General features: G+C 52.3%; 3 protein-coding genes across 3 annotated transcripts; 1 reads left to right on the top strand and 2 right to left on the bottom strand.

Annotated features, from left to right (window-relative positions):
• Window positions 1–306: 306 nt before the first annotated feature.
• A1O1_08576 (uncharacterized protein) lies at window positions 307–6,402 on the bottom strand (the record flags this gene model as incomplete). The annotated part of the gene is made up of 1 exon (XM_007729435.1): window positions 307–6,402. One exon carries the CDS (start codon window positions 6,400–6,402, stop codon window positions 307–309), a length of 6,096 nt encoding a protein of 2,031 aa, XP_007727625.1.
• Window positions 6,403–7,062: 660 nt separating this feature from the next.
• Window positions 7,063–8,130, top strand: A1O1_08575 (uncharacterized protein; the record flags this gene model as incomplete). Its single annotated transcript, XM_007729434.1, has 1 exon — window positions 7,063–8,130. One exon carries the CDS (start codon window positions 7,063–7,065, stop codon window positions 8,128–8,130), a length of 1,068 nt encoding a protein of 355 aa, XP_007727624.1.
• Window positions 8,131–8,694: 564 nt separating this feature from the next.
• On the bottom strand, window positions 8,695–10,407 carry A1O1_08574 (aldehyde dehydrogenase (NAD+); the record flags this gene model as incomplete). Its single annotated transcript, XM_007729433.1, has 4 exons — window positions 8,695–9,333; window positions 9,440–9,500; window positions 9,576–10,024; window positions 10,102–10,407. The coding sequence occupies 4 exons, from the start codon at window positions 10,405–10,407 to the stop codon at window positions 8,695–8,697; spliced, it is 1,455 nt and encodes a 484-aa protein (XP_007727623.1).
• Window positions 10,408–13,322: the final 2,915 nt, after the last annotated feature.

The raw sequence follows: 13,322 nt of genomic DNA, 5'->3' as shown, positions 1-13,322 counted from the left end.
TCAACGCTGACTTTGACCAAGCTACAAATATCGATTTATCATTATATGGCTTTTAAAAGGAAGAAGTTGTGCTTCCAGGAAACTCAATCGATTTCTGAACGTGAACGAGGTTCGCCCAAAATTGCCCAATTGGGTCATGCCAAGAGCCAATGAGAGGAGTCGATGACGGCAGCCTCATACGACGAGGCTGAACTCCCGCTGGCGAGGCTGAATGCTGTTATGACTCGGGATAGGAACAGAGGCAAATACACATGTCTTATTTCTATCATCACCCCTTCAACTATATATTCCTCCAACATGCTGCCTTCATCCAAAATCCATCCGAAGTTCGATCGCTGGCCGGGATTCGACGTTGTCCGATGAAGCTGTTTCCTGTTTGCTCCCAACTGCCGTCGCCCTTAAGAGACTCTCCAATTCGGTCCTCTGCTCCTCAGCCAGGAGGCCTGCCGTCACCTTGAAAGCGACTTGGTCAGCAGCCGCAAGTTCGAGTAACCGTGCTGCACTCTCTTTTTCAACTGTTTCCGAACTACTTCCCGACGGGATTTGCTTCGCTCGGAGCAGCAGCAGCGGCACGAGGATCGACATGGCAGCAAACCGACCAGAACCCTGTAAAGTCAGGACAGAAGACACCAGAGCTTGGGCTAATGGCGTCTTCACGCCCTCGGGATCTTCGGCTTCCGCATCGCTGATGAAGGGGATCAACCTTGTCCACAAGATTCTCCCGATCACTCCTTCGCATTGTGTTTTGGGGTTCGTCAGAAGCAGAGACCGCATGCAGCCGGCCGCGATTTTGGCAAGGCCGACGTCCTGCAGACAGTCCAACAACTCAGCCAGAGCTCTGGTCACAAGTCCATCGTTGGCAGGTACAACAGAACTTGCAGTTGTAAGCAAGATTGTCATCGACAATAGGGTGTTCTTTGCGCAAGTGATCGCATGCTCATTCTCACGTCGTTGAGCGATGGTCAAGATGGTCAGCATACGATGTAAGCAACCTCTCACCAGTCTCGAGGCCATTTCATCAGATTGCAACTTAATCACGTCTTGTAAGAACGCCTTGAAAATGGGCATGATGTGCGGCAAGACTTCATCTTGACATATGCCCGTGGCCAAGATCGTGCAGTAGCTGTAGATGATGCAAGCATGGAGATCTGCACGAATGATTGTTGGGAACACGGAGGCAACGTCGACAAGGGCCTGAAAAGACAGTTGAACCAGTGCGACACCATCGTCCCCCAGTCGCCGAACAGCAGATCCTGGAGGATCTTCCAGGGTCGGAATGAGACCCGTCAAGACCAAAAGGATAATTCTCGTCAGCTCGAACAACTGCTCAATGTCATCCGATAGGTTCTCGTCCCGATCCTGACTTTTGGCGGCGAGGTGATCCAAGGCCAGGTTGCGCGCGATCTCTACCAGGACACTCTGTGTCTCTCGCGTGCTGGTGAGGGCTAATCGGTCAAGAGTGTCGGTTGTCTCGTTGAACACGGCCGTCTCATAAATGGCATTCCCACACACTTCTGGCGTGAGGATCTTTTTGAGTGCCTGGAGGATAGACAGGGCTTGCGATGGATCTTCGCGAGTTTGAGTTACCAATGCTTCAAAGGCAAGTCCGAAGAGAATGAAAAAGAATGCCACCGGTTCCTCACGGAAGCTCATGTCTCTCCCTTGTGCTAGGGCGCCGTTGACTGCTTCGTCGTCGGAAGAGGCACGTTTGTTGTCCAATGCGTCGAACACGGAGGCACTGTCCTTCTCCACCAGAACAGCAATCGCATCCACGATGTTTAACCAACTTTTCTGGTAGAATTGTAGCCGGATCTCACGGTTGAAAGAAGCATATCGTTCATCAAGATTCCCACCAGCTATTTCGCCCCCAAGAGTGTCGGAGATCTCAGGCTCGAAACGTAACCCTGCAAACTCTTGGAGTGAAGTGAGCCAAAGCGGCGCCAGTTTGGGGATGTATGGTTGCAGGATGTCTTCCAGGTAGGGTTGTTCCGAACTGGCTAACTGCAGCTGCGCCCATCCAGACAGAATGCTCATCTTCAGCATCGCCTGTGCATTCGGGCTGAGATTTTTGAGGTCGCCAATGGCGGGCTCCGGTGTTTCTTGAGTAAGGTTATCCACGCCCAGGGCGAGTACCTTGAATATTCGGCCCATGCGTTCTGCATTGGTCACTATCCCTGTTGCCACGAATGTTGCACACACGCCAATAGCCTCAGCGGCTAACTCTGGTGACGAGTCGGCTGCAAACGCAGGTGTCAACGCCGAGCTGATTTGGGCCTGGTATTGTTCCAGCAGGGAAGCCTCGAGGAAATCTGGATCTGGCGTCTTGCCAAACAGTTTGAGTATCTGGTCAATGATGCGGAGGCCCCATATACGTAGCTCCACCACATTGGCAGTCGATGCTGAGAAGGCGACCCGAACCACGTCGGCTACTTTGCTTTGCAACACCTCCTCCGCGTGGATAACGTGGTCGGGCGACATGGCTGCTTGTATAAGATCCATAGACTGACTGAGTAAACGCATGGCAAAATCTCTTGTTTGCCAATGGAGATACTCTTGGCCTTCGGGACCAGCATCTGGCATTTCTCCTTGTGCAGCCGCAGCAGCCGCCGCAAATCCCGCGACCTCTTCATCAGCTAGGTCGGGCATTGCCGTTTTCGATGTAGCCGCACGAGTCGGGGACGGAGCTTGGCCCTTTGCCCGAGTCCGAGCGAGGATGGTTTGACATTTGTCAATCCACTCAGCTGTGTCAACCAGAATCGTCTGCTGCATCCAATTCTCTAGCATCGCCTGTAGCGACTTGTCTCCCGGATTGTCATCCAGACGGGCCCACAGATCATCACTTAGCTTTGTTGTTGCTACTCGCGCCACTTCAGAAGCATTCCTTTTTATCAATTCACTCAACCCCCTTATCGCAGCAGACCGCAGGAGACCTTCGTCGGACGAGAGGCTTTCCTGCAAGTTCTCCACGTATCGTGCGAATTGTAGATGAGCGGGCGCATACATGGAAAGATGGCGCAGACATTGGTAACTTTCGTGGCGCAGCTGCGACGAAGCTTCCTTCTGCAAATATCCGATCAATATCAAAATCAGATTCCTGGCTTTTGACACATCTTGTAGATCCGGGCCCAGGACATTGATGATACTGTCCACACACTGAGCGATTGCTAGAGGTGTGAAAAGTTCCAACTCCAGATTCGATGTGGCGAGGGATGCAGATTCCTCGTTATGGGTGTCATTCGAATATAGTTGTGCCAGGAGGCCGAGGCTGCTTGTGGCATATGGCGAGAATGCCAGGCCTGCAGAGTCGGCCACTTGTACCAGCCCTCGCAGGGCCCAAAAGTGGACAGTCGTATGGCTGTCACTGCATAACGATAGCAGGACGCCGACGATAGATTTCATGTGCAAATTAGCCGCCATGGCCCCAACCTCAGAGTGAATATAGCCCAGAGCGAGGGCACAACCCGCGCGAGCGCTCGGGTCACGATCGGCAACAATGGTGTCGATGAGGAACTTCACCTCCTTGTTGGTAAACTGTGTGCCCGCCAGGTTGCAGATGCGCCCGATAGCACGGGCGGCCAGGTGTCTCAAGATGGGATCAGGGCTACAGACGTACTTCCCCAGCACTTCAATTATGACCTGCCCGATAGCTCCGACGTGTAAGCTGCCAGACATATAAGGCGTTTCATTATTCGCAACTGCAAGAGCGCAGAGGAGGGCCAGAGCTGTATTGACCTGCATCGCGGCTTTCCTTCCGGGCTCGCGTTGGAGAGGTTGAGATACAGTTGTGATCAACTGCTCGACTGTGCTCTCTTGCACCATTGGGGCTTGAAGTGGTAACGAGATTGCGAAGAGCTTGATGGCTAAGTTGACACAAGAGGTTGCCGGCGAACACATTTCGGCAGCATTAATTGCGTCGTCTTGCTGACAGATCAGAACCGGATCATGTTCGATTGCCGAAAGTGCTGGAGACCGAACCACGACATCTGGATAAGAGACTTCCTGCTCTATAGTTGCGTCTGCTCTCGGTTGAAGATGGTTCTCGAATGGCATGTAGGTATCAAAGCTCTCGGCTATGCTGCTGACCCCGAAGCTCCAGTTATCGCCAGTGCTCCATAGCCCTTCGAAGTTACTCGCTGCGTTTGCCAAAGATGCTTCCAAGTTCTTCAGAAGTGGACGCTCCGGGTCTATAAAGGTGCGCATCGTGAGACCCGTCAGGTCCGAGTGGGATACGACTTCGTTCTGCTCCAAATGTTTCAAACCCACGAGAGCGCCCAAACATTGGAGTACTCGTCGCCGCAGCAGAATCGCATAGTCCTGTAGCTGAAGTGCAGGTACCAGTCTATTGGAAAGATCCTCAGCTTCACGAGCAACGGGTAAGCTTTCAAGGAACAGAATGGTGTTGTGAAGCATCGTAGATATTCGTCTTGACCCATCAGTAGTGACCAATGTGCTGCAAGAGGAGAGAAACATAAGTAAGGCGGTGAGGGCGCATTCTCGAACGTGAGACAGGAAACTGAGCTCCAGATGGCCTCTCTTAGTGGCATTTTCATGCGTCAAAGGAGGAGGCAATGCATTTCTCCACAGCAGCATCAACTGGTTCAAATGAACCTTGACAAAACTCGGCCCCAGACTCATCAAACCACCGATCAAGGTCCACGCCACTTGCACCTGTGCTGCAGATAATCGCAGCTCGGCCGCGGCGCTAGACTTCAGGAGATCGGTCGCAAAGGTGAAAATATTGGAATAGACCTCGGCCGAGCCGTAGAGCGGCCTCTGTCGCGCAGCACTAATCATTGCAGCGATGCTTATGGCATAGCCATAACATCTACGATGGGGAGGCTTGTTCTCGGATGACGGTTGAAATTCTTTCTGCAGTTGAGACATGGCGTGCTCGAGGCTGGGCACCAGTTGACTTGGACATCCGAGGACGAAGGACTTGGTGCATTGAGCGGTATGGCTTTGGACCGTATGACTTGGATGCTGCACAACCTGGAACAGCGCTTCTCTGCACGAGTCCTGAAAGACATTCGCTGCGGGGCCGAGCCGCAAGAGTAGGTCGTTCAAGGTCGACAATGCTCCTGACAGGATCCGCTTCGAGGGCTCCCGTCGCTCTGGCATTACTTGCGGATAGTTTTTCAGAATATCATTAATGAGATGACGAGCGGCATTGACCTGAGCATTCTCCGAAAGCAATGCCGTGACATGTCGAAGGATCCACTCGAGGAGTCTTCTAGTGAGGAGTAGACGGTACCGATTGGAGTAGATGGTCGGATGATTGAGCAGTTCCGTATATGTGTGAAGAGCAATCGAGGCATAGTTCTCCTCCAGAACACTCCGGGGCAGTAGACGCAAAAGGTACTTGTAGCACATCGCGATGCCTGCTCGAGCTCGATTGGTCGTCGATGATTTGCAGTATTGAGAGGAAAGCACTCGCAGCAACTCGTTCAGCGAGAGAGTCAGCCGCACAGTATGCTTGGTTTGACCTGGCGTTGGTGAGCCTGATCGTTCCTGTTCCCCACCCTCCTCCAAATCTGTGCCGGGTTTCTTGGATTTCTTTGGCTTCCGTACCATGGGGATGTCAGCATTGCCAGTCTCGGAAAACGCCCCGTTCAACCCGGCAGCCAGAGCTCCAGCGCCAGCATGTCTGACCGAAGGTACTGGACTATCCAGCGCTTTCCATATTGTCGTCTTGAGATTATCAAAATCATTATGGTTGATGAAATACCCTGTCTCGCAGGCTAGACTTCGAAGACAAGAACATGCACACCTCTGGACGAATGAGGATTTGTCGTTGACTGCAGCACCTCGGGCGTGCTTCCAGATATCTCGAGCCACATGTTCATCCAGACTGGTTCGTATGCCCATCACTACTCCGTCCAGTGCTTTGAAAACGCAGCCCTTCAGGCCCGTATGGGATGACTTCAAGAGGCGGAGGAGCGAGGATACCACGAGCCCAGAGAGGCTAACCGCGCTGTCGCCAGCGGATCGAAAAACGGCACCCAAGCAGACGGTGGCGGCATGTTTCGAACTGACATCTTTATCGACCTTGCCCCCATTGACGATCGCAACCAGTTCGTTGACCGTTTCGTACAGCAGGCTCCGACTGCCGCGTCCGAAGGCATCTGCCAGTATTCTTCCCAGTGTATTTCGGATCACACGAGACGGCACTGGAGCGCCCAAACCGACAATCTTGATGATCTCCTTCTTGATCGACGCTTGATGCGCAGGGAGGTGCTCGGGGGAAGTCTGTTCGACATGGCGTTGTAAGTCGGAGACAAAAGTCAACAGATACAAGTCTTGTTGTTCGGTGGGGAGGGCATGAAGTTTGGCTATGTCGAGTTCGAGATGCGAGGTGCCGTTAGTCGCTGCCACTCCATGAGGTGTGGGAGTCGAGGACGCCATGAGTGTCTGCGGAGGGTGATGCGAGCGTCCACCAGGGACGAACGCTCCGGATTCGATCGAGGTTCATATATAGGGACCGAAAGGTTTATATCTTCATCAAGGACCCAGAGGATCGGCGTTTCTCGCTTGACCTGTGTGGCTCTGGTCTCCTACTTGGAAGTCCGCAACCTCCAAGTTTCCTGTAGAGACTCAGAGTAGATGTACTGACTCAATCCGGTTAGATCAAAATACCTCTTGGCAAGTTTGGTGCATAGTCACGTGCAGGCCCCAGCCTTGCGAGATGACCTGGCTCGTGCCGTATATCCCTGAATGAGAAGCTGACCTCAGCCATTCGCGAACAGACTTATCTATGGGCCCTTGCATTCGTACTAAGTACACGTGTCCCAATGCGGCACATTCATTATGTGCGTGCGTGGACAAGTAGTGGATTCCTTATCCAATGCCATTCGCTCTGTCCTGTGGATGTACGCTACAGCAAGTCAGAACACCATCCGGGCCGAAAGTCATATGAGCCTGTTGAGTTCGGATGGGGTGATCCGGGGACAGTCTAAACTATAAGAGCCGGTGAACGTCACTTGGGAATTGTCGATGCTCTATGAGAATTCTGTCTTTCCCATCTAAACTTTCTTCATCTCCTTCATCTTCAAACCCCTCGCAAACATGTCGGCTATAGTCTCTTCTTCAGGACGGCCAACCTTCTCCAAGGCCTCCCCTTTGCTTCGAGGGAAAATCGCCTTGGAGGAGCATTCAATGACCGATCATTTCGACGCTACAAAGACATTGCCGGACTCGGAAAACACCAGCGAACATGCCTTCAACGACGAAGCGTACATGAGCGATGTAGTCAAGCGACTGGCCGACGTGGAAAGCCGCGTCAAGGACATGGATGCATCCGGAATCGACATCTCCTGCGTGTCTCTCACTATGCCCGGGATCGAGGGGATCTTTGACGCCCCCACTGCCGTATCGATGGCCAGGAAGGTCAACGACCAGCTGCACAAGACGTACCGAACCGGTCCGCATGCACATCGGTTCCGTGTCTGGGGATGTGTGCCGATGCAAGACCCCGAGGCCGCCGCAGCTGAGGCTGAGCGGTGCATCAAGCAGCTCGGCTGCTGTGGGATCCTGATCAACGGACACAGCAACATAGGGGGGCCTAATACCATCCAGTACCTCGACGAGCCCCAGTGTGAGCCGTTCTGGGCCAAGATCCACGAGTTGGATGTGCCGGTCTACCTTCATCCACGTCTCCCTGCTCCAGACCAGCAACGCGCATTCCGAGGTTACGACTTTCTCCTGGGCAGCGCGTATGCCTTTGGTCGGGAGACGGCCGAGCACGCTCTTCGGCTCATGGTCTCCGGGCTCTTCGACAGGTATCCCAACTGCAAGGTGATCCTCGGCCACTGCGGAGAAGGATTGCCCTTCACTATCCACCGGGTCGACCATCGCCTGCGCCACTCACAGCCTGGCAAATCCGGCCCGCACAAGCATCCGCTGGCCCATTATCTGAATACGAACTTCTGGGCGACATGTTCCGGTGTCCAACGCGAGGGCACTTTGCTCGACACCATTCGGGAGATGGGCGAGGAACGGGTCTTGTTCAGCGTCGACTATCCTTATGAGGACATGCAGGAATTGTCCGCATGGTTCGATGGGTTGCAGCTGTCTGAGAACACTAGGAAGCGAGTTGGCTTCTTGAATGCACGGGCATTGTTGAAATTGGATTAAAATGATGGTCATGTTGGCATCACACATTCTCCGCAACTGGGAACTGGAGGTTACTGTGAGTTCAGACCAGGCCAAATTGCCGCTGCAGGTGGAGGTTGAGCCTGAGCGAGCATCATGCTACTATCGTCACCACGATACGTATCTCCTCAATCATAGCTGCCAGAAGCAGCCTTGAATTTGATGCGCCCACAGCTGCATCACCGGATAGAGTACCGGAAAGTTTATATTCAAAGATCAGTCTTCGAGTATAATGACAGGCAGAACATAGGTCACAGACCCCTGGCACACACCTAACACATATGTGAGACCGGAAATCCGTGAATACATGGGTGAGTGAAACATTGAGACTTCAATGCTTGAGATCTGAGGAGATGATTGAAAGCCGGTCGAAGAGTCCAACTACTGTCGGCTCTGCTGTATCTCCCAATCCAGAGTCTGCCTCGTTCAAACTTCCATATGTTATCATCGCCGCTGCACAAACAGAGGATGACTACGACATGACGAGAGATCTTGAACAGATTTTCATGTTTCAAATCAAGTCACAATTCTGGATAGCTAGCCCACCTAGATCTTCGAAGCCGGCTTCTTCTTCAAATAAAGACTCTGGACATTACAAAACGCCTTGAGGCCGCCGATACCCCATTCGAAGCCGATTCCGCTCTCCTTATGCCCACCGAAGGGAGCCTTGGGATCAAGTTCCAGATGGGTATTGACCCAGACACTACCTGCGTCCAGCTGTCGAGCGATACGCGTAGCTTCATCCAAGTCGTCGGACCACACGGACGCCCCCAGCCCCATCTTGGTGTTATTCGCGCGAGCGATGACATCGTCCTCATCCGTCCAGGTGAGCAACGGGACGATAGGGCCGAAAGGTTCTTCGGTAGCAATCCGCGAGTTGTCGGCGGGCTTGTCGATGATGGTCGGGGTGATGAAGTAGCCTGGTTTCTCCTCGTTCTTGCCCCCGACCGCCACGGCCCAGTTTTCTTTCTCGATGTCGGAAAAGAATGTCTTGACTTTCTCGTATTGCATCGAGTTCTGGACGGGACCGAGGAAGACACCTGCTTCGGCACCGTCGCCGACCTTGAGGCTTTTGGTGAACGAGACCATCGCGTCACGGAATTCGTCGTGGATTGATTCATGGACGTAGATTCGCTTGATGGCTAGACAGATCTGGCCGGAGTTGAGGAATGCAAGAGTGGCAATCTACAGAAGGACAAGTCAGTCAGCAAGCCAATCTGTCAATCAAATCACCCCAAGGAAAATATCGTCATGTCGAAGACGCTGTTTGGCATCATGATCCGTGGCTTACCTTTTCGGCAACGCTGTTGATATCGACGTTCTTGGTGATGATCGCGGGATCTTTGCCGCCCCTAGCACACACACGTGCGTCAGTTGAAGTCACCAGCAAGGCAAAGATGGCGGTAATTGCAAGACTGGGTGCTCACAATTCAAGAGTCACTCTCTTCAAGGTCTTTGAAGCGCTCTCCATCACTTTCTTGCCCGTTGCGGTCGATCCAGTGAAGCTGATCTTATCCGGGCCTGGGTGGGCAGTGAGCCAGGGTCCGAGATTGTCGTCGCCACTGAGGACTTGAACAACACCGGGCGGGAAGAACTGTTGAGCAAGCTCGCCGAGCTTCAGATCACAATATGGCGTGAATGGAGATGGCTTGATGATGATGGGGTTTCCAGTGAGTAGTGAAGGAGCTATCTTTCCACAGGCCAAATGGACGGGATAATTCCAAGGCACGATTCCCACTGTGACGCCCAGTGGGGTATATCGGACGATGACCTGTTTCTGGTCGTCTTCTTCGACAATCTCCTCTTGGAGTTCCAACTTCGTTAGGGCGCGCAACCAGTGTACGCCCGTCTTGACCTCACCCAGGGCAAATTGAAGCTGCCAAACCATTATCGGTTAGAACAAAGACAAAGCAAGGTAAGAACTCAGAAGTAAGTTCCGTGATATGGACTTACAGGCTTCCCTTGCTCTTGGGTAAGCAGTTTCCCAAAGTCATTTTCATACTTCTCGAGAGCATCTGCGAATGCAAGCAAGGCCTTTCTTCGTTCGTCATAGGAGGCCTTGGACCATGACTTGAAGGCCTCTTTCGCTGCTGCTACTGCGTCGTCGACATCTTTGGGCGTGGAGATGGGCACTTCTGGATTCGGCTTGCCGTTCGCCGGGTTGATACCGTGTCTGGTCTTCTCGGTGCTCGTCAATTTGCCGTTGATGGTGTTGTAGAAGCCATTGAAGACGTCGAACGAGGCACCAATGGAACCCATGATGACTCAGTCAGTGGATGGGAAGCAGAACAGCTACGGATTGTTTTCAGGTCGAAGAAGTTCTCGTCTTCGGGCTGAGTTGGAAATAGATAGGAGAGGGCAGGACAATTCCAAACGGACAATAGTACGACACAATATGAGCGATATAAGTGCAAATAGTCAACTGGAAACATCCCTCCATTGTAAGCTTTTGCAAGAGCCGTGGCCGTGGCGCGGGGCAGGCTCGAATTGCACCTCGGACGTTCCACGAAGGATTCTGCTATTCCGGGGTTGTACGCTCACTTGCCGTCTCGCCGTGTTCTGTAGCGTGGTGCGGAGGCCCTGACAGATTGGGGTGCATGATAGCCTTCGACCTAGCGGTCCCCAACACCCAACCCCTCGTTCTCATCCTCAGCTGCTCGTACACTGCAGTGCAATACGAGGCCAAACCGAGGTCAAGTCGACTGGTCGACTGGTCGGGTCTTAGTGATGGCAGTGACATGACTGCATCATAACTCAGTCCAGGATGCGCTATTCTTTCCTCGTGTTTGTAGAACACAGTGATCACAGAGGGAGCCGGTGGTGGAGCTGCGAATTCCATCGTCTTGGTTGCATCTTGGCCGACGTTATGAGCCAGCCAATCAGAGCTTCTGTAATCTAGAGTCTAACCCCTTTTTGCTGCAGACAACATGATACCCCACTGCACCTCCTTTCTTTTCCTCCGGCGTCGGACTCCGTTGTTCCCCAGTTGTCAGTTGTCAGTTGTCGGAAAGGCAGAGCAGGAGAAGAAGGGTCGTGCATGATTGTTTCCCCGATCAACGAGGGAGAACAACTGGAGCGCTAGAGAATGGAAGAGCGCGTCCAATCGTCCCTCCGTACAGTGGACTCGAATACGAGTCTCGATATTGACATGGACAAGATACGAAAGGACAGTAGGCTTGCAGGGTCCGCGTGGAGACCGTGACATGGGCATGAGCCTACTTAAGGGACGGTCTTCACAAGGAACAATCTACAGATGCTATCTGGGCACAGGTGCTTCCAAGTTGAATCTACTCCTACATGGCATGGCTTGGTTTGCTCAATGATTGAGTGTTCGATTGATGGGTCGATGGCTGCTCAGATAACCCCTGACCAAAGCCTATTTGCTTCTGCCCACCACGGGGTCTTGAAGGACTTCATGGTCAAATACGTGCAGCACCCGTTCATGTGCATACACCTCTCCTCGGTCGACGAGCCAGGGGAGTTTTTGATTGAGCCATAAGCCATAGCCTCGAGGATGTCAAGTTTCAACTTTGCTGCAGGTATCACACCGAAGGGGACCTATGCACTTCACTCCGAGGTACTTGATGATCTCCCACCGTTCTCTCGCGCAAGATCGAGCTCTACCAGCAATGATGTTTCCTCCATCGGCTATCGTCCTTCACCACATGTGCTCCAAACGTCTCCACTCCAGACGCCCAGATGGTAGCAAGCAGCTCCGCGATGCATATCTCCCGGCTTCGCTCGTCAGCAGAGATGAAGTCGAACAATCTGCACCTCGCGAAAGTATATGCAAGTAGGGCATCTAGCTGACGCCAGGCAAAGGTTTCGGTTCCTGCGGCTTCGGATATGGCTTGGAAGGAGGCTTGCCACTCATCTTAAGAGACAGATAGATGGAGGTTTGGGCTTTGTCGTTGTTGCTCTTAAAGCAGCGGGCGTTGAAGTCTGGGATGGGTTTGACGTCTAATATGGTGGTTTGTGCTTTGCTGTGGCTTGCTTTGGTAATGGTTGATGATGGTATGAGAAAAAAGGAGAGGGAGCAAAATGAAGAAGGGATACTTATACGCTTGAAGATACTCTTCACTTACACCTTCGGTGGCAGAGCATCTCACTGCCGGTATAGGTAATCACTTCGAAGTGCGAGGAGAGAATGATAAACGTGGTGAAGTATCACTGCTTGGGACGAGGCAGTGGTGGTGGTGACCCTTTATGGACCACCTAGCCTAGAAATCACTAGGAGAGTAGTGTATAGTAATGTAGGCGAAGACAATGATTGAGGTGTTGAGGCAGTGTCGAATGTGACAACTTGCATGTAGACGAAAAGATACCGTGAGCCTGCCGCCTGAAGAAGAGTGTCGACGCCACCGGGGAATCCGCAGAAGGTTATCACTTACGACCGCCAACGGCCCCTTTCGAAAAGTGTACTCGACCATTGCGATGCTGATACCGTTCATCCTGGATACTGACATTTGGCTGGAAGTGGGCATGGTATGATTGCTCCTCGTCATATTTGGCACCGAGGTCGCCCTGGATCGCGACTTATGCGCCGAAAAGAATACTGTATGTAAGTCTCCACGTCGAGGAGGGCTCTTCGATCGAGGCAGCTCATGAATATTGGAAAATGTTTGCTTGTAATTCGCAAAGAGCGCTGAAAAGGATGGAGTTGCAAAGTCAAGAGATACGAGAAATGCTCACAATGGTCGCTGTTGTTGCTGGACATACTTCACGTATATGTGGGTAGATCAGCAACCACGAGATCATGAATCGTCCAAATGGACACCAGGATAACAACATTCCAGAGACGGGAGCGCATTCTCCAACTTTTTGAGCATTGAAGAACTTTCGAACCAAAACACAGCTCAAAGCATTGATTGCACCTTTCGCATGTCGACGGAAGAATATATTTCATCGTCAATCCATCACGATGACTCTGGGAGCCAGAAAAGCTATCGCGAACGTGAGGAGCAGCATGTGTCACCGCTTCATGAACAGGGTGTGCTCAGATCAGGCCTTTGGTCACTTCGTAGTCTTGATTGTTAATCTCGCTGCAAGATTTCGATCGATCATGTCCGATACTTAGTAGTAGCTCGTTATTTCACGGCTTGATGGCTTTGATCATCTCGAATGAAGCCTTGGCGAAGAGACTCAATACATAGTAAGCTGGACGCCTTGATGCA

This window comes from Capronia coronata (assembly GCF_000585585.1).
Source record: "Capronia coronata CBS 617.96 chromosome Unknown acBCG-supercont1.8, whole genome shotgun sequence".
NCBI lineage: Eukaryota > Fungi > Ascomycota > Eurotiomycetes > Chaetothyriales > Herpotrichiellaceae > Capronia > Capronia coronata.
The sequence above is the reverse complement of the archived record's forward strand: the minus strand, read 5'-3'. Positions and strand labels throughout refer to the sequence as shown.